The sequence below is a fragment of the Scleropages formosus genome, chromosome 14 (assembly GCF_900964775.1).
Source record: "Scleropages formosus chromosome 14, fSclFor1.1, whole genome shotgun sequence".
NCBI classification, from domain to species: Eukaryota; Metazoa; Chordata; class Actinopteri; order Osteoglossiformes; family Osteoglossidae; genus Scleropages; species Scleropages formosus.
This window is the reverse complement of record NC_041819.1, coordinates 7,352,622-7,372,147: the sequence shown is the minus strand read 5'-3', so window position 1 is coordinate 7,372,147 and position 19,526 is coordinate 7,352,622. Positions and strand designations below refer to the sequence as shown.

General features: G+C 42.2%; 2 protein-coding genes across 7 annotated transcripts; one reads left to right on the top strand and one right to left on the bottom strand.

Annotated features, from left to right (window-relative positions):
* The first annotated feature begins 148 nt into the window (after nt 1–148).
* On the top strand, nt 149–18,863 carry LOC108920569 (ADP-ribosylation factor-like protein 13B). Of its 4 annotated transcripts, XM_018729418.2 has the most exons (10): nt 149–1,010; nt 3,083–3,153; nt 5,653–5,902; nt 11,237–11,342; nt 11,461–11,663; nt 12,093–12,216; nt 12,605–12,800; nt 13,960–14,070; nt 15,568–15,636; nt 17,174–18,863. In XM_018729418.2, exons 1-10 carry the CDS (start codon nt 952–954, stop codon nt 17,251–17,253), a joined length of 1,269 nt encoding a protein of 422 aa, XP_018584934.2. In that variant the 5' UTR covers nt 149–951; the 3' UTR covers nt 17,254–18,863. The 4 variants fall into 4 exon arrangements, with proteins under 4 accessions (XP_018584934.2, XP_018584935.2, XP_018584936.2 ...); XM_018729419.2 differs by lacking the exon at nt 15,568–15,636; XM_018729420.2 differs by lacking the exons at nt 13,960–14,070; nt 15,568–15,636.
* LOC108920572 (syntaxin-19-like) lies at nt 7,364–10,462 on the bottom strand. Of its 3 annotated transcripts, none has more exons than XM_018729424.2 (3): nt 9,861–10,462; nt 9,622–9,739; nt 7,364–8,817 (listed from the first exon to the last, which is right to left on the bottom strand). In XM_018729424.2, the coding sequence occupies exon 3, from the start codon at nt 8,663–8,665 to the stop codon at nt 7,751–7,753; it is 915 nt and encodes a 304-aa protein (XP_018584940.1). In that variant the 5' UTR covers nt 8,666–8,817; nt 9,622–9,739; nt 9,861–10,462; the 3' UTR covers nt 7,364–7,750. The 3 variants fall into 3 exon arrangements, with proteins under 3 accessions (XP_018584940.1, XP_018584941.1, XP_018584942.1); XM_018729425.2 differs by having other exon boundaries at nt 7,364–8,783; XM_018729426.2 differs by lacking the exon at nt 9,622–9,739 and having other exon boundaries at nt 7,364–8,783.
* Nucleotides 18,864–19,526: the final 663 nt, after the last annotated feature.

Below are 19,526 nucleotides of genomic sequence, written 5' to 3'. Positions count from 1 at the left end.
CAACTATTTACAATGAACCCATTTTCCCGCTCAAACGTTACACTATATGTTAAGATCATGCACTCGTGAACGTGCATGGGGTCGAAGGGAGCGTGCGATAGCGGCAGCGGCCGTGTGCAGTTCTGCTCCTCGCCACAGGGGACGGCCGAACAAAAGCGCGAAAGGACGGGAGCGCGCGCTTGTCTTTGTGCGCTCGCGGAGCCATAGCAGCGACCCGCGGCACTGTAAACAGAGCGGATCGGATGCTCGGAACTGAACAGAGTGCAGCGCTTACCTCAACGCTCAAATTAACAGGCGAATACCTCTCCTACGGAGCACGAGAGGCTCCTTTATATCACGTGGTACCAAAATACGTGCCACTTTTTGAACTGATTTTTTTTTTTTTTTTTTTTGGATTAAGATTAGTGTACATCTCATATTGAGCATCATCCGTTAGCCAGTTAGCTATCAAGCTAAAAGTTAAATCTCCGCTATACGCGCTAAGCAGCGCTACCGGCATGATTGCCAGCTCTGCGTCGAGCGCAGTGCTGCGGCACGTATTTTTATAACTGCTCTTTTATTAGAAAGATACATTTCTGTCAGCGGGAACTAAAAGCAGCCGGGGAGCCGCGACGGTGCTGGTGGCGGGGTGGTTTTCCGTCGCCGGTGACCGAGATCGCCCGAGTCGAGTGAGCCGCTCAGACTAGACTAGCGGCCGCACTTCACGACGGTCGTGTCCAGCGCCTGTGTCCCCCGCCGCCGCCGCCTTCACGCTCTCATCCGCGCCGCTGGGATTCCGCACTGGAACCCGTCTGGCGCCGTTAAACGGCCGGGCGCTCCCGTGAAATAAAGGCGGACTCTGAAGCATGGGGGCCGCCTGCTGTAGGGCTCGTCCTGTCGTGTGCCGCGCGCTCGCTCCCGCGCTCGTTGGCTAGCGCGCCTCGCCTCGGCTGCGCTCCGTCTCTGTGCGTCATGTTCAGCCTCATGTCCAACTGCTGCAGCTGGTTGAAACGCTGGCAGGAACCTGCCAGGTCAGTGTCTCGCACTTAACCCACCAGCGCAACCCCCCCCCCCCCCCCCCCTCTCCTCTTCCTCTCCCCTCTTCTCCGAAAGTGATGGATGATGTGTGGAGAAAAATGAGTGACATGCGCACTGACTGAATGCGAATGGCTTCTTCTCTTCTGTGATGCTGAATGAAGTAAGGGTGGCTGTCTTGGGAATATCCTCCATCCATGCCATAGAATTAGGAACTGAAGCTCCCAACCCTTAGTTGACAGTTAAAACGCACCCGACCAGCATGGGAGTGCGGGGCCGCCTCCATCCAACTCGTTTCCACGGTGTTTACAGCTCACTTCCGGTGTCCCTCAGTGCCACACATGATGTTTACGGAATGAATACGTTGACAATCAGCGTTGGATATGAAGTGCGTAGAGTGCGTATCGTCATTTAAAACAAGCTTTAATGTTCGACTACATGAGAGAAAAGCAAAATAAAAGCTTTTCTTTTAGCTGTATCGAAGATTTTCAGTGAACCTACCCCTTAACTAAGTTGAGGAACTCCTGGATTATTGAGCTTTGGTTGATTGTGTAGATAAGACAGTGTCCGGGAACAAACAGTCATTGGACTTGCTTATGGAATGAGCCAGACAGTAATTTGGTTTGAATTGAAAGTCGTGGAGGGAAATTTTTAACGTAGATCGAAATTTCTAAAAAAAAAACATACGTGTATGTACGTGTGTTTGTTTACAGACACACAGGAGCCCCAACTAGGGTGTACCTTGTCTTACATCTTAAGCGTCTAGGATTGACTCTGGACCACCGTGACCCTGCATTAGAGAAGCCATTGTCAACGATGGATGGAAGTGTTTCAGTTTTTTGTAATTATAGCGTTATGTGAGGTTTTACAGACCATAACCTGTGAATCAATGGAGGGACATTCAGGTGATTCTCTGAAAGAAAAAACCCAATTTGACACTGCGATACCGAGCAGAGTGTTTCTTGCCTTGTACAGCATGTAAACCACGTGTCTCCGGAGCCTGATTTACTGAAGCCGATGGCAAATCCTTGCTAATCTGCGCTCGCGGACGGAGCCTGGGCCTGAGGTCGGGGTTGGGGGCAGGGATGTTTTCGAACCCGCCGCCGCTGGCTCGCTCAGTTAGCGATTCGGCTTTCCAGCAGCTCCCCATGAATGCCTCCTGGCTGCAGAGGACCGTCACTTGGATCGTGCGCTTAATGTCCCTCCGGCGAAGGAGCCGTAGATCTAGGTTGGCTTAGCCTCGACTTCTCTGTCTGTGTGTGTGTGTTTCTGTTGTGCTTACATGTGTGTTTTACTATGGTGAAGTCATGTGTCTTGGTCTCCGCTTTCAGTGGAGAGATGCATTTTGCACGTACTTTCAAGGAGGGTGGATTCCGAAGGACATCCGAGTTCTTTCGATGTTCAGAAATGTAACTATGATGCTGCCTTGTAATTTTAAAGTTGAGTGTTTTTGTTTCTCGAATATTCTAAAATGGTACTTTTTCCACTAATTGGAAGACTTATTGTACGTGTAAGAATGAATTTTTACGGTGTGTTTCTGACCAGTCTGTCTAAGTGTATACCTGTGGAAGATGCTGTTAGGATAAATAACTGTGAGCGCTCTCTGGAGAGCTGAATCTGCTTCTCGGCGGTAGGTACTGTACACACTTGTCACACTTGTACCTGTAGGAATGTAACTTCTTTTGCTTTCTTCGTACCTTAGATGCCAGACACGTTATGGATACGAACGTCAGGGATCCACAGCTCTGTAGATCAGATGGGGATCGGTGTTGGACGCAGTATTTGTGCAGAGATGTACCTCTGTGTGATTACTGTGTGCTGACTCTGAAAATCTTTTTATATCCCTGCATGTAGTCAGCTGTGACTAAGCCTTGTGACCGCATAGTGGTCTGTGTCGACAGTGTGTGTGTTTACTGACATGTACCACACACTGACCCCCCGCTGGACTGTATGAAAATATTATACAGGTTGTTTTCGTGTTTTTTAATTTCCATCCGTTGCGTTGGTTAGACAGTCTTCTAAGCATTGCTTTCACACTTTTGATCAAACTGTGCTTTTTCTTCTACAGGAAAGTGACTTTGGTGATGGTGGGGCTAGATAATGCTGGGAAAACAGCAACTGTCAGAGGCATACAAGGGGGTAAGGTTTCCCTCTCACTCTTTCCCTTGTTGGGGGCGCGGTGGGTTGAACCGGTCCTGCTCTCCAGTGGGTCTGGGGTTCGAGTCCCACTTGGGGTGCCTTGCGGCGGACTGGCGTCCCGGTGTCCCATCCTGGGTGTGTCCTCTCCAGCCTTACACCCTGTGTTCCCAGGTTAGGCTCTGGCTCCCTGTGACCCCTTGTGGGACAAGCAGTTCAGACAATGTGTGTGTCTTTCCGTTGTCCTGTCCGCAGTAGTTGATGTGCAGCACATGTCAGGAAACTCCCTGTTTTCGCTCCATTTGCAAAAAACTAGAACCGGAAGCTGATCATAACTCGTTTTGTTTGCAACTTCAGTCACCTTTATGCCGGACTATAACTGAATAATACAGACATCTTTGATTTCTTTGTGCGTTATGTTCTGTGAAAACCTTGGATATTGATATTAAAAATTCCTACGTCCGGGCTCCACTCATATAACAAAGGCTTCTTTTACGAAAATTCCAACTTTAAAGTTTTTTTTGAGCAAATATGTGCAGTAAAATTTGCATAAGGAGCTATGAACGCATACTGATGAGGAGAACAGACATTTCAATTCAAAATCCACACCTCATTTATGTCTAGCACCACACAATGGAGCAGCACCCCACCCGAGGAACATGGCAACACCTCTCAAGCACCTAAGAAATCTTGTCTCTTTAACATCTATAAAAATAATGAGCCGGAGGTAGAGGATTTTGAAGAAAGTGGTAAAAGTCGAAAAGGAAGCCTTACCTAGAACTTGACAGTGATAAAGGTAAAGTTATGATAATAGTCCACATTTATTTATTTAGCTGATACTTTTCTCCAAAGTGACTTGCAGTGTTAAGGTATTTATAATTATTTATACAGCTGGGTAATTTTTACTGGAGTAATTCAGGGTAAGTACTTTGCTTAAGGGTACTACAGCCAGAGGTGAGGCTTGAACCTGCAACCTTAGGGTCTAAAGGCAGTAGCTTTAACCACTGTGCTGTTAGTGAAGCTTTATAAGCCTTACAAGTAATTACAAAATTGCATCATTAAGCAGTGTTGTCGTAGTAACAATATTTGTTTTCTATAGCACATTTAAAAGCAGCTTTATATAAAGAAAGATATTTGGGTCACCATTGTAAAGCAATTTACGATAAATATGTGCCTTTTAAAAGTGGTGCACCAGGTAGTCCTGCTATCTCACTGCACCTGGACTTTTTCGGCATCAGTCTGAATCCTGCTCGCTTTGTGGGGGGTTTGCATGTTCTTCCCATGTTGCTGTGGTTTTCCATAGGAACAAGGAGAGAACATGCAAGTTGTGTCCAGTGTGAATTGGATTCAAACCCATGTTTGATATCACAGTACCAGAGCTCCAAGGACCCTGCTGCAATACCATGCAGTTCAAGAACAGTACAATACACAACAAATGAAAAAGGATGTAAGAGGAAAGATAAGATTTGTATAGTCTGTTTTTAATTGGAGTTAATAAAGAAAAAAAAAAAAACTATTATGAAAGATAATACCTTTTATTCGGATTTAAAAAATAAGGCGAGAATTTTGCTTATTCTGTCTCTGGAATACGATATCTATTCCTTTCCATTTAAAATGAATGGGAATGAACATTGTTCTTCAGAAGAATTCACTTTATGAGCAGATCTTAACAAACCGCACTTGTTATGTAAGGGAAGCCTTTAATTGCTTTTATTATTTACATAATTTAATCTGGTTAAATTTCTTGAGATAAACATGCTGTCTCCACAATCTCCTATTCAGTGACAGCTAGTTCATCCCATAAGCATGTGCAACTTTCATCATATTTGCTTTTTACACTTTCTACTTCCTTTATTGTCTTTACTTTCATCTTCACAGTAACAATGCGGTGTTTTTTTACCGGCACTGCTAGAATCAGTAATACTCAGGTACACTAGATCTTAGCTGTAAACAAGAAAGATGAATTTAAGCAGCTTTTCTCTTGTATTATGTTTGCGTACTTTTTGCTGATGTCTGATGTGTCAGTGGGTAAACGTGGGTCACGTTGACTCTGCTGCAGACAGAAATGTTTGCCAGATAATAAAATATACAATTAGAAAAGAGGGAGGGAAATTTTGTATCAAAATTCATTATGCCTCTAGAGCCAGTGTTCTCTTGTTTTCATTTGTGCTTTATATTTTGTTGTTATATTCGTCTGTCTTTTCTGATTTGTTTCGGTAAAAATGTTCTTATACGTTAAGTTTTGGAATAGTGAACATTTTGTAACACAGTTCCAGACAGACAACCTGTGTTACAGGAAGGTCTCCGTTAGGTCACTGTTGATGAGCAAGATGACCAAGATTCTTAACTTAAACTGGTCCATGCTCTCCAACTGTTTCAAAGGGTCAAAATTTCTGCCATTTTTCAGTATTGGCTCTACGGTTAAATAATCGTCCAAAAGCACAGCGAACTTAGTGGATACAAGGTGAAACCCAGTGACAGGAGATATTTTCCTGCTTTCAGAAAACCCTGAGGATGTGGCTCCCACCGTGGGATTCTCCAAGGTAGATCTCAAGCAGGGCAAGTTCGAAGTGACCATCTTTGACCTGGGTGGTGGTAAGAGGATCCGCGGCATCTGGAAGAACTACTACTCGGAGTCATACGGAGTGGTTTTCGTGGTGGACTCCAGTGACGTGCAACGCATCCAGGAGACCAAGGACACCATGGCCGAGGTCCTGGGACACCCTCGCATTGCCGGGAAGCCCGTCCTTGTGTGAGTAGAGCATTCATCCTCTCTTTTTTTGGGAAAGAGCTTCAAACGTCTTATTGGTGTAAAGGTAATTGACATGTAAAATCCAATGAATGGTCTTGTTCTCCATGTTCTTCTTATATGAAACACAGGGTGGCAGAGTTGCTTCTTGTGAAACCTGCGTGCCTATGCTTACGTTTGCAGGGAAAACAGTTCGGCAACCTCAAGTTTGTCTACGTTATATGACACAGCACTAAATACTCTTTCTTTTAGTCATCATTCTTTTCCTTCTGTGAGGAAATTCATTGAAAGATTTCATAACAATAGAGTTAAAAAAGCATTTAAACAGGATATTTCCTCAATTCCATGGTTAAAATTGCCATTTTAAATTATTCCACGGTGCAACTGCCAGTAATGTACAATTTCTTAATGATGAATCACACAGAGTATTGCCCCTTATTTTGTTTGTACTGTAGTCGTCTGTGTCGCACTCTAAAATCATTCCGATTTTTTGAAGGTTCAGTTGAATATGCTAGAGATTATGACATCATCATACAATTTTTTTTGTGAAATTTCAGAATAGAGCATCTGATCTTGGATTATACTGCGTTTTCCACTTTAACACTCCTGTGTGTCCTGTGTGAAGCCAGTAACAAACGCATCGTACTGCTACACACTTCCCCAACTCCTTTTGTTGGTGCTCACAGTGCCACTCCAACTCTCCACGGTCCACTGCTAAGCACCTAACAAACTCACCCCTGTTAATGGGGTGAGAATATTTTTAAACCTCCAGGCCTGTGTAGACCTTTAGCAGAAATGTGAGAACTGAATGCTATGCGAAGCCTAGTGGAAGAAGTTGCATTGGATATGATTATTAAAAAAAAAAAAAAAGAAAAAGTGACACCGTTTTCAACACCTTTTTCTTTTTATATAAAATGCAACTTTTCACGTTTTTAAAACCGAGTTTAATATTCCATGCAAATAATTTCAGTCAGTACACAATATGAAGTGTTCTTTGCAATTACACACAATTTGAAAGGAAATGTTCACAAATGTATACAGATTGCTTTTTTTAAATTAATTTGTATATTGTAAGGAAAACAGATATTGTTCAAGACAGCGTACTATTAAATGGTGTTCTATTGCAAAGTGTTTTTTTTTTTTATTATTTTATCCGTTTTAACGGTAAGCTATTTACATTTATTTACCCATTTATACAGCTTGGAGGGGGTGCGGTGGAACAGTAGGTTTCGCTGGGTCTTGCTCTCTGGCGGGCCTGGGGTTCGAGTCCCGCTTGGGGTGCCTTGTTATTGACTAGTGTCCTGTCCTGGATGTGTCCCCCAACCCCTCCTGTGTTGCCGGGTTAGGCTCCAGCTCACCACGACCCCGCTTGGGACAAGCGGTTTCAGACAATGTGTGTGTTATACAGCTGGTTAATTTTTACTGGAGCGGATCTGGGTGAATGCCTTGATCAAGGGTACTGGAGTGTCAAGCGGGATTTGAACATGGGATCTTCCAGCTGCAAGGTGATGGCTCTAATCAGTATGCTTCCTATTATTATTGTCTTCGCTGTAATTCGTGCTGTAGCATTAGTCATTACACATTACATTCGAAACAAATTCGTGTGGATGTTTGCTGCAGGGTCATGTCACTACTTCTCTGAGGCCACCATTCTTGCTGCTGCATTTTGCTTTCACTCTGCACCATGTTCCCGCTTCTTATCTCAGCCAGATGGAAGCCAAGGTCCCAGTGAGATTTTTGCGGGAGGAGAACACTTGCTTCACTAATTCTGTTGTCTTAACAGCTGTTGGCCTTCTGCTCTGAGTCCCTGCGCACAGCCCGTGCTTGAATCGGTGATTTGCTCGGCCGTGGTCACTTCCTGCATGGCTGAAAGCAGCATAAGAACATTTTTTTAAATGGGTTCTTCTTCTTGTATCGGGCAGCCTTTTTGAACCTCTCCCTCGTTATCTCCACAAAATCTTGTGTTTTCTCCACCTGCGTCTGGATGTTCTCTATATGCACTCCCTGAGCTTCCACCTGTAGGTAGAGCTCCAGGAAGAGGTCTCGCAGGTCCCTCATGTTGCTCTCCAGGTGCACGAGCTCCTTGTGGCGTTGCTCAATTTCAGACAGCTGCGTGCGCGTGATCTTCGCCTCATGCATTACATTCTCGTTAAAGATCTCCCACCTCCCCTGCTCCAGCATATCATTCACCTCCTCATCCGTCACCTCTCGCCCCGACACCTCAAGCTGTCGTACAATGAAGTCTTTGCACTTGTCCTGCTTGGTAACCAGGGAGTCGTTGTACTGGCGCATGACCTGCTGGAAACGGTGGAAGAGCGTGGCGTGCTGGGCGTGCTGGATGCGAGCGGCGGCTCCAACCGGTCCCCTGTCTTCCTCCGTTTGCTTCACCTGCTTGGACAAGGCATCCAGCCTCTTGTGGATGCTCTCCGCCTGCCTCTTGATGTCCTGCGTGATGCTGCTCTCTTTTTTAATGACACTAAAGCGCCTCATGGCTGCCACCAAACTCTTCTGTTGCTGGCTGAAGCGCTTCACCTCAGCCTCCAAGCTGTTGATGGCCTCACGGAGGTGCTGTGCCTCATTCAGGAAGTTCTCCAGGGCTGGTTCATCCTCAAAGATGACTGCTTGCGGAACCTCAAACGTATCATCCCCTTCCTCCTCCTCCTCCCCATCCTCCTTCTGCATCCCCATCTGTGTAAAGGGGTTGTCGTTATGCTCCTCATGGGCATCTTGTACCTTACGCCGCAGCTCCTCTAAACGGTCTTTCATCGTTTCAGCCTTCAGAGAGCAGAGTCCTGCAGTTCCATGCGGCGTTTCTGACGCCGGCCACTTCACGCTTGTCCTCAAGGCAAACTGATCTCACTGCGCTGCTCAGACCTGCAGATGTCTGATGATTGCCAGGTCCATGGTTATGAACTGAACTGATGAAATGAATAGATTTTTGCAATAGCTGAACATAACAAGGCCATTTATACAATGTTATACTTTGCACTGTATTGCTGGCAGTGTAATTACATATTATTATTTATTAATTTATTCACTTTTGCCCCCCGAACATGACTTAGTTTGTACAGCAAGCAACAAATTTATTTGGTCATTTATACAGCTGGAAAATTTTTACTGAATCAGTTCAGCATAAGGATCTTGTTCAAGAGTACTATAACAGGAGCAGGGATTTGAACCTGCTTACACCCATAAAGTTAAATGCTTTTTCTCAAGTGTTTGTTTTGTGCTGTTATAGTTTTTAAATGTGCACACAGTTAGGATTTCGTTCTTTCTTTGCCTTTATGCATTTTTCTTGCTTCTTCTTTCTAGTTATCTTACTGCCTTTCATGGTGATGTGAGACGAGTCTTACAGCTTTATAAATAATTTTAAGTTGCTTATAGAACAGTGGGAACTCATTAGCTGTGTTCTTTGAGTACTATTAAAACCTCTGTTTTTTGGTATCAGAGCATTTTAACTTACTGAATTTTGTGTTCAGCATAATGTAAGTTTCTTTCAAGTATTAAGGCAAAGGGTAAGTAAACATTAAGTGCTTGTGAAAGTACTTAAACATTTCCTATTGCAACCGTTCTGATATTTGTATTTATTTTCTGTACAGCTGTGCCTTTTAATGTTTGTAAAAGATGCCATGGTGAATGGATTCATCGAAAGCTTTCATTTTAAAAACAAAACTCCAAGTTTCGTGGACGCTGATACAAACGGAAGACTTTTGAATGCTTACCCGATGTATTCAGTGGACCAAGTCAGTGACGTTGTTGAACAATAGCAGAGATTGTATCTTTGCCAACCCAAGAGAACTCTCTTTCAGGGAAATCTGCCTTTGCTGTGGCATAACCAGTCTGTATAAGAGCAAGGAGTTCTTAACACCACATATCTTGTGACCTTTTTGAGTTTTAAATATGTTCAATATTAAGTTATTAACAAAGGTAGGTTGCTCAGAGCTGGAGACACTTATGTTACCTTGTGGTAGACGAGGATGAGGCATTTCTGATAGGCCGTCGTGTTTTGTAGAGCAGAAACCTGGTTTCAGCTGTCACCTGAGGATGGACACGTCTCCTCCAAGAGGATTTCTTCAGCCTTGACCTCTCCAAAATACTTCTGATAATGTGTAACTTGGCTGTTTAGTGGGGATGATTTCTTGACTTAATGACCTGTCTTCGGTGTGTCTTCATAGGAGAAGCTATGTCTCCAGGAAAATCTGGTTCTGTCACTTCAGGGTCACACCCACTGCCACATAATGAGCGCTCTGAGCCAGTAGGAGCAAAGACAATAGGACACCTGATCGTTACTCACTTGGTAAAATCCACTGGTTAAAAAACACGCTGTTTGTTTCTGTCCCGCCGCACGCTCATTGCCTGTCTTTTGTACGGGAGAGGACTGAATGTTTGAAGGAGAGACAAACAGAGAAGAAACCAAATGAAACGGAACAAAGCACAAATGATCATCTATAAATGCACTGCGGCAACTCTTTGAATCAGAATCGGTGGAAACTTTAGTGAAAACATTTTTAAAATGCTGCAGTTTATAATTTTGACAAAACCACTTTAGTTTTATTCTCTTCATCAAACTATCCAAAGTATTTTGTTTGGTCCATGAGTTAAGTAAAACAACTGTGACATATGTAGTTTTCCTTCGCAGGTTACTATTTCAGTCTAAATTTTACCATGTTAATTATTCTGAGGTCAGTTCACATTTACTTTGTAGTCTTTGTGCGTAGAGCTTTTGGGACTGTCTGTGATTGCAGTATGTACAGTAGTGGAACTTTCCTCCTACCAGGTATTGTGTGTGTGCGTGTGTGTGTTTAATTTCTTTCAAGTGTTCAACAAAAAAGAAAAAGGTTTTCAACAGCTCCCTTGATTTAAGTGCCCAATATTGAGTGGAAAGTGCACAATTTCTCATTAACACCTGTATGAAATTCCAGTTCAGTTAAGGGCAAGACAAGACTATGAACCCTTCAGGCCAATGTGTATTGTGACTTTAAAATCCTATGTGATACTGCCAAACCAGTTTAGTGTGTTTCATCATAGCATGAAGGAAAAATTGAGAGGTCAGTCAAACCTGCTGTGCTCTGTGTTGAAGGTGTGTATCACTTATTTATGTGACTGTAAGATCCCTTACTGGTCAGATGTGTTCGAGATCTTTACAGTGTTATTTTTTAGAAACTGACAGTAAATCAGATGTGTAATTCAGATGGATAAGACTTAAAATAGATGTGATTGGTTATTTGTCATATATAGAAGCATAAGCAGAATGGCATAGTCTGCTCCAGATGTTTATGCCCCTTCTCATAATCCTTTAATGGCAGAATTAGACTTTTTATTTCTGCTTTCTGCTAGGTTGGCCAACAAACAAGACAGAGAAGGTGCCTTGGCTGAGGCTGACATCATAGAGCACCTCTCCCTGGAGAAGCTTGTGAATGAGAATAAGTGCCTCTGTCAGATTGTGAGTTGGAAATGTATTGTTTAGGAGAACTTCTTCCCAGTGAAACATGGCTGTCCACTAATTATGTGTTCATGCATGTGAAGCTTGGTCAACGGAATGGACTGGATTTTGCACACAGGAGCCATGCTCAGCTGTTTTTGGCTATGGCAAGAAGCTGGACAAGTCCATCAAGAATGGACTGAACTGGCTTCTGAACAACATCGCAAAGGACTACGAGGCCATCAGTGAGCGCGTGCAGAGGGACACGGCTGAGCAGAGGGCCGTGGAGGAGCAGGAGAAGAAGGAGCGGGCAGAGCGTGTGCGACGGGCTCGTGAAGAGAGGTACGCGGTGTGTTCTGCTGTGCAACAAAGAAGTTTGATTGATTATGACACAAACTTGCCACCTTACCTCTATGTGGATAGCCTCATGGTGTCGTTGGATGCTGATGCCAACACCTTACAAATAAAAACCAGATGTTCCTGCTTTTGTACTTGCTCCTGTAACACACAGGTTAACTGTGAAAACAATACTTTGATGTTTTGACAGGAGTGAACAAAACCCTTTGTTTCTTCTCAGTAGATTCCAGCTAAATTCTTCAAAATAGTTGGTTTTTCAGCTTTTTTGTGATGCTAGACATAAGCAGAAAAGATAAAAGGAGACACAAAAATTAGAATGTCATCTGACACCCTTGGGATTACTTTGTCTATGACTGTATTGAAATCTGTGGGAATCTTGTTCTTTGCTGCAGTAGCCCATGTTCTTCTCCACAGGGATAAGCAGGAGAGAGAGGAGGCAGAAAGAGAGGGGCGGACCATACAGGCAGAGCAGGATGCTGAGGAAGATGATGAAAACATGGCTAACCCCTTTAGACCGATTGGAAGTGTCATCACAGAGGTAAGAGTGTATGTTGAAATGCCTATGAGGAAAACAGTCAGTTGAAGCTGATGATCAGTTTTTCCTCTGGTGGAGCAGTGTCTGACACTCAGATTAACACCCACATCTAAATTTAATGGGCAACAATTGTTTTTAACCATCAGCTGAAGCAACAATAACTATAGTGATCCAGAGTTTGAAACACCCATTCGGAGTAAAGTGTGTAGTGTAAGATGGCAAGCAGCTTCCATTGTCTTGTTCAGAGATTCATAGAGGGTTTAAGGTATTCTCTTCCCAGATTTGGGCCAATTAAATAAGATTTTTCCGTCAATTTAAGACTTTCAGATGTCTCAGAGAAGTCAGTATGTGTGGTATCTGATCTGAGGCTGTGTGTGGGTGTGGGGTACAGAATGAAGATAAGCAGAAGATGGGGAGAGAGAAGAAGAGGCAGCCTTCAGAGAGCATGCCTAGAGGGAATGGGAGCCCCAGTGGTGCCCCGCACAGTGCCAGCACTGCCCCCAGTCCACAGCCTCAGGAGCAGGATGATGCAGAGGAGGATGAGGGGGAGGAGAGCGAGAGACTGACCCCCGAGAGCAATGACTCAGGTCAGGCTCTCACATATGGACACATACACACATGTACACTGAACTCCCTGGAAAAGTAGTTGAAACGTTTACAGTTGTGTGCAGCAAAAGCATTTTTGAAAGTGATGTGCAACTCTGAGTAAACAAAAGTGCATCCAGCAACAGGCAGAGTCCTTAGGTAAAAACACACAATTATTAAAGCACAGCTTGAGTGTCTGATGCCACCATTTAATTAGGTACCTAAAGAAGTGATCCTCTATTGGGCCAAGCTGAGAGTTGGCAGACGTTAAGTTTTCTTGTTGGGGTGCAGGAACTGATTAGGTTTTGTAGGTATGGCATGATAATCTGCTGACTGTCTTGTAGCCCATAACAAGAGTGTTGTATTTATGCAAGCAGCTGCAGGAAGCCAAGGGAAACGAGGCATGGGAACGCTTTTTTGCAGATCAGACATAACTTGTGCTACAGCATTCTATGACAGTTGGAGATGCTTGATGATGAAGGTTACAAGACCAGGGAAGAGGGCATTTGAGTACACACACTCTAGGTAAGATACCACTATAGTGGACCAAGAGTTCGGACATGCAGGATTTAAGCGTTGCAGAGGCCAAGTTATAGATCATCTGTTGTCCCAGTGAAGATTTCAGAGACATGCTGCACGAGGTGAGGATATATCTGTCATTCGGGGGCAAAGAGAAGGAGCTGTATGTTATCTGCCTAGCCATGTTAGAAGCTGTGAAAGGTGGTGACTGAACCAAGGATAGTGGTACAGATAGAGTGAAACATGAGTAAAAGTACCATGAGTACCAATTCCAGTGGAACAGCTGTTGTAAGAAACAGGGCCACAGAAGGAACCATGCGAAACCACCTGGTAAGGTGTACCTGAGTGATTAGAATACAGCCATTTCAGTGATAATCCTTTGCTGTTAGCTGTTCTAGAAAGGTGAGGAGGATGTGTAAAGAAGAAGGAACGCCTCACTGAAAATCCTCAACCTGCAGAGTATGACAATTCCAAAAAGCAGTGCAGACAGTGAACAATGGGTGATGGCAATGACCATGGAACGTATGAGAAAGGAACACAGAATTTGTAACAGAGAATAGAAACATGGCGCAAATCTCACGGAGCCTACTGTTCTGTCTTTTTTTTTTCTTTCTTTCTTTTTTTTCTCTGCGGGACCAGTAGACCATCAAACCAAAAAGAAGCCCAAGAAGCTGCGGCTGCGGAAAAACAGAGTGGACCCTCTGAAAACAGATGAAGAAGCCCCTGAGAAATCCACTGTACCCCCAGCTCCAGGTGAGAGCGAGGGCCTTGTCCCTAGTTCTGCTAGATATTTCTCTGGTAATGTGATAACTGAATAGGCTTGAGAAAGTCTGTGTTTGGTTGTGGTTTTTGAAAGTACTGTAATAGTCTTTAGTAACATTAACAGAATACCTTTTTTTTAAAAAAAAAAAAAAAACAAGCTCATACAAAAGTATTATTTTTTTACATGAACTTGAGCATGAAAATGTTAAGCAGGGAGTGGCATGGTGGAGCAGTGGGTAGCACTGGTGTCTCACAGCTTCTGGACTGTGGAGTTTGCACACAACTCCATTGGTGCAAAGTTTGCATGTCCTCCGTGTGTTCTTGTCAGCTTTCTCCAGATGTTCCGCTTTCCTCCCACAGTCCAAAAGACCTGTGTTTTAGGTCGTTCATTAAATGTAAGTTACCCATATATTGTGTGAGGGTGGGTGGATGGGTGTGATTACCTGTGATGGACTGGGTGTACAGTTCATCACACCCTGTGTTTCTGGGATAGGACCATTTGACAAGTGGTAACTGATTATGAATGACAATGTTAAGGAGGGTATTACAATTCAGATACACTGGCTCCTCAACTAATGTCCATTTGTTTGTAAATCCACAGTAACCTTTGATTGTCTAAGTCACTATCAATAAAGGCTATGTAGTATAGATGTCCCAGTTAATTGACAGTTAGAATCTGTAAAAAATTCAGACAAAGCCATAATAGTACTGCATAGCATGCACACACACACACACACACACACACACATTTTCAGAACCGCTTGTCCCTTACGGGGTCACGGGGAACCGGAGCCTACCCGGCAACACAGGGCGTAAGGGGACACACCCAGGACGGGACGCCAGTCCGTCACAAGGCACCCCAAGCGGGACTCGAACCCCAGACCCACCGGAGAGTAGGACTGCAGTCCAACCCACTGCGCCACCGCACCCCCCGCATAGCATGCATTTTTTTTAAATTAAAACAACACAAATTTAAAGTCATTTAGAATTTTTTTAAGTTAAAAGGTAATGTCTATCACCTCCATTTAATTGTGGTTGCTAACAATTCATCTCATACGTTTGTCCAGTCTTTATCAGCTTCTGGCCAGTTTCAGCATCCTTATTACCTACACAGTCAAAGTTTAATAATGCAGGCATACATTGCTAGGTTCTAAAAAGTTTTGATATAGCTATAATTTTAAAAATGTTTTGTTGAACTTTTAATTTTTACGTTTTTAACTGAGCAAATTAAAATTAAGACTGTGTTTTATTGCTAACTAATGGCTGGATGCAAAAACACTGGCTGCTTTTGCTTCAAAACGGACAGATTTCAGAAAACACATTGAATTAAATAAAATTTTAAATGAATTATTTGAAAAATTGACCTTTTAAAATTTGTAACTTGAATGCTCATAGTATGAGGAGCCAGTATATTCAAGGATGTCAAAAAATGTGATCTTTTATACTTTATAGAAGCATTAATATGAAAGATATTGTCCTTTCTTTTAGTTGGATGGGCTACTCCCAAAGTTACTAGACTTCCAAAACTTGAGCCACTTGGAGATACACGACGCTCTGGTAATTTTTGTGTAATCTTCAGAAATCCATCAACCCTCTGCATGTTACCCACTAACCTTCTAACTGGCTGAATGTGGAAAGAAAAGTCTTTCGAATCTGTTGCAGATTGTAACTGTCTCGTACAATCTGTGGTCTTTGTCTTTAATGGTCATTAATGTTTATGATTTCCATCCCTAATGCATGCCAATGTTTCTTTTTTGTGCAGAAGTCAAGATGTTTCCTCACTGACAGTGTAATGTAACCGTCAGAATGCCATGTGCTTTTCAGAGAAGTCATCTCAGAATAGGCAGCTGTTCACGATTAAGTGTGAAGTCTTCATCCCAGTCTGACAGGTTTTGTCCTCAGTCATCAGTCAAAGGCCATCAGATAGGTCCAGACTTTGACTGTTTAGGTACTTCAAAGTGTGTGTGTTTATGTCAAGTGCTCATCATTATACAGGGAGCACCAACCTTTGGCACATCAAGGTGTTTTTTTCTTCCCCCCACTGCCATGGCCAGTATTATATCTTAGTATTTGTAACGTACATTTCAAAATGTTGGCAGATGTATCTGAAACAAAGAGTGTCAGCTTTCAGAGTACACTGAAATAGTTTGATAATCAGTCTTGGAGGCGTTCCATTTTGAGTATAAAATTTCACTGACACTGATATTATACCTCACTAAAGGGAACGTTCACCCTTTTCATATCTGTAATACCACTAGCAGTTGCTCTCCATAGAAATACATTCAATATAAAATCCGTCTCATGTACCTCCTGCACTGATCCTCGTTACTTCCCTTAGCTGAGTAGTTCTACTGATGAAATTTAGCAAAAGTTTTCAGAGTTTTTCTGTCATTTAACAGTTGAATATGTTAGGGTTGCGTTTTAGCAATAACTTAACCGTAAGGTGCTTCCTGTAAATATCAGTGATACTGCTTGTCTGCTCTCTCGAATACGAAACAAGAACAACCAAGAATATTAGGAAGACTGTAAGCTGGTAAGAAATGGGCCTTGCCAGTGGATCGTTCAGAAATTGGCATTTTTGATGACAAATACAAAATTAAAATGCAAGAATCAACACAGTCTGAGGTACTGACACTAAGGTATGTACAGGTACAAAGGTACATAGGTACAAAGATCCCAGATGTGAAAAGGGTAAGCTTTTGCAAAAACTAATGCAAACAAGTGACTGCATACTACTACGTACTACTTGCATGTTTTATGGGCTTCAGTGTTCCCCCCCCCCCCCCCCCATGTTGTCATCTGTATTTATGGCTGAATGTGAACTTGCTGAGGTTTTTTTAAACAGGGTCTGCAATGAAATGATTAAAGGATTTAAAATGTGTTCTTCAGAGCAATACTCATGCGTGTGCTTTACGTCAGAGGGACAGCAGTACACTTTCAACATTAACTAATATGAAGTATTTCAATTCCAGTAACAGGAATCGCTTACAGTATAATCTTGTCTCTCTGATTAGTAGAGTATACTTTAAGGTTCACTAGAAAGTGTGTAAAACAGTTCTTATTATCATGTGTCTTCTTCCTTCTTGCTTTGCAGATTTCTTTGGCAAACCCCTCCCTCCTGTTGTTGCAGACAGGCAAAGACCCAACAGTGGCTCTGAGAATGCCATTCGATAATCGCCGCAAGGTTTTGTAATTTGTCTTCTGCACAAGACTGCGTGGCATATAAAGTAGGAGGTGCACAGGCACATTCCTGGGATCAGGAAACCGCTACATGAGCAAGGCTATGCTGACATGGACCCATTACCACCACAGCCAGTTTCTAATGGAGAACAAGTTTGTGGATGGAGCTGGATGAACCTGCTGCTGGGTGGGGATAGCGGATGTGGTGTCCGGTGGCGCCACAGCTCTTAGAGACAGACAAACTGAGCATCAAAAAGAAAAAACATTCTGCAGCTCATTCTTAATGGACTTCTCTGTTCAAGCTGGACAGACCAGTTTGAACTATAGTTTTATTTTGTTATTTTTTTACTGTTAATGTCAGTATTTATACACCATTTTTAACGCTTAACTTTTGTTCTTCATGAACAAACTACTTGTTTTGATTAATAATGCCTTGGCTCGTTTTCCATGCATACATACATGCACTTTTTATCAGAAATTTTCATGTAGAGGTACTAAAGTAAATGAAAACTTCACATAAAAGATAAAATGCTGATAAAATGAAAAGGGAACATGGGATGGGGGGCTTATAGTATGTTTATACACTTTCATGAACCTGTTTTCAGTGATTTATCTAAAGTGTTCACTACTTCAGAGTGATAATTTCCTATTTGGAATCTGAGATGTGGTCATTGCCAACTAGACTGCTGAAGAATCACAAGTCTTGATAGGCATCAGCTACTCAAAATAAGGATCGTGAGCATCGTAATGTTCATCTACCGAATCTACCACGTGTGAGATTGCTGGTTCTGGGCACAGTAGGTAACCCTCTAATTGTGTGTACCGGCATCATGGGTTTAATTCTCGGTCAAGGCACGCAAAGTACGTGCCGATGATAAGTTCCAACCAGAACAAAACACATTTCTAGTACTCTTTGCAGGTGATACAGGACATCATTTCAGAATGTGACCAATGTAACTTTTGATAACTTCCTTGTTACACGCAACATTTTATTTCGTTCTGCACCACGATTTATGGTTTGTTTTGGAAAATCAGTAACATACAGTTGTGAGTTAACCTTTAGGTTTGATCTGTCAACTCAGTTCAATCAGTGTAGTGTAATTTTTGACTTGCAGATCAAAGGCCTGCAGGTTAAGCATAAATTGTGTAGCATAGACAAACACTAGTTAAATTGTTTTCACTCATATTTATAAACATTAGGTTGCAGGTTCTGTCCTGTAAAACTGATAAAATTTGTTTTTTGTTAACCAGATGTCTTAATTTTGAAGCAAATATATTTTCTTCAAAATGTTCCAATTATGTATGTGAAAATGTTACAAGAAACATATACTGCATATATTTACTGCTATTCATAAAACTAAGTTTATTTTATGTGTTTTTGGGCTCAATCTGTACACGGCATACATTCTCTTGCTTTTGCTTTTTCAGTTTTTTGTTAGGGTCTTCATTGTCAGAAATTGTTCTAAGCAGTCACTGACTTAATTGTATGGCCTGTTGCTTCAATTAAATTCTTTGCAATCCTGCATGTCTGGGGCTTTATCACTATACACAGAAAAAAGCAGCTCTGTACAGTATGATATGTAAAAAAAAGCATTTTCAGCACTTTCCCCGTTAAGCAAATACACTGTATAAAAATCAGAAGTGAGTCATCAAAAATAAAGCAAAATCAATAAAAATAATCTTTGTGTCAAAATCTGCACAAGTATCACATCGCTTTGATCACATTATGCCTTTTAATATTGTGGAAAAACCAGAAATGCTAAGTTCAACATATATTAATTTCAAATAAATTTTCTGTACCTATAAAATAAAAAAAAAAAAGTCAGTACTAATCAAAGACATAAATAAAACAAGGCCACTAAAGCGCTAGCAAAAAACACTGGTCAGTCACATTCTTCTAACTTGCTTTACTCAATTTTATGGTTGTATAGCTGGGGAACAGTTAATTTAAGCCACCAGACAGTAGCAAGCGCTGACTACTATACAGACAATGTGCATGTAGACCACCACAAGCACAAGGATAAAAATTTTTATTTGTAGATAATTTTGTCCGAGGTTTTAACAGAATCTGACCTGTTGCGTACATGTTTATTTTCATAGTTAGTGAAGTCAATGCTGAATGATAGGAAGTTACATACATGCATCAAAACCTGTATATTCCATAAAATGTTTTATCAGTGCATGACAGAACTTAAATTCACCAGCATTTGCTGGACACTTTGGTCATCAAGGTTATGAATGAGATCAACACTTGTCTTCTTGTTTGT

What these genes read in the sequence shown, in the direction of transcription:
- LOC108920572 (XM_018729424.2), bottom strand. Translation starts at nt 8,665, where the DNA reads ATGAAAGACCGTTTAGAGGAGCTGCGGCGTAAGGTACAAGATGCCCAT.
- LOC108920569 (XM_018729418.2), top strand. Translation starts at nt 952, where the DNA reads ATGTTCAGCCTCATGTCCAACTGCTGCAGCTGGTTGAAACGCTGGCAG. An exon ending in CGCTGGCAGGAACCTGCCAG is followed by an intron (nt 1,011 to 3,082) that starts GTCAGTGTCTCG and finishes TTTCTTCTACAG; the next exon opens with GAAAGTGACTTTGGTGATGG. An exon ending in TGGAGATACACGACGCTCTG is followed by an intron (nt 15,637 to 17,173) that starts GTAATTTTTGTG and finishes CTTGCTTTGCAG; the next exon opens with ATTTCTTTGGCAAACCCCTC.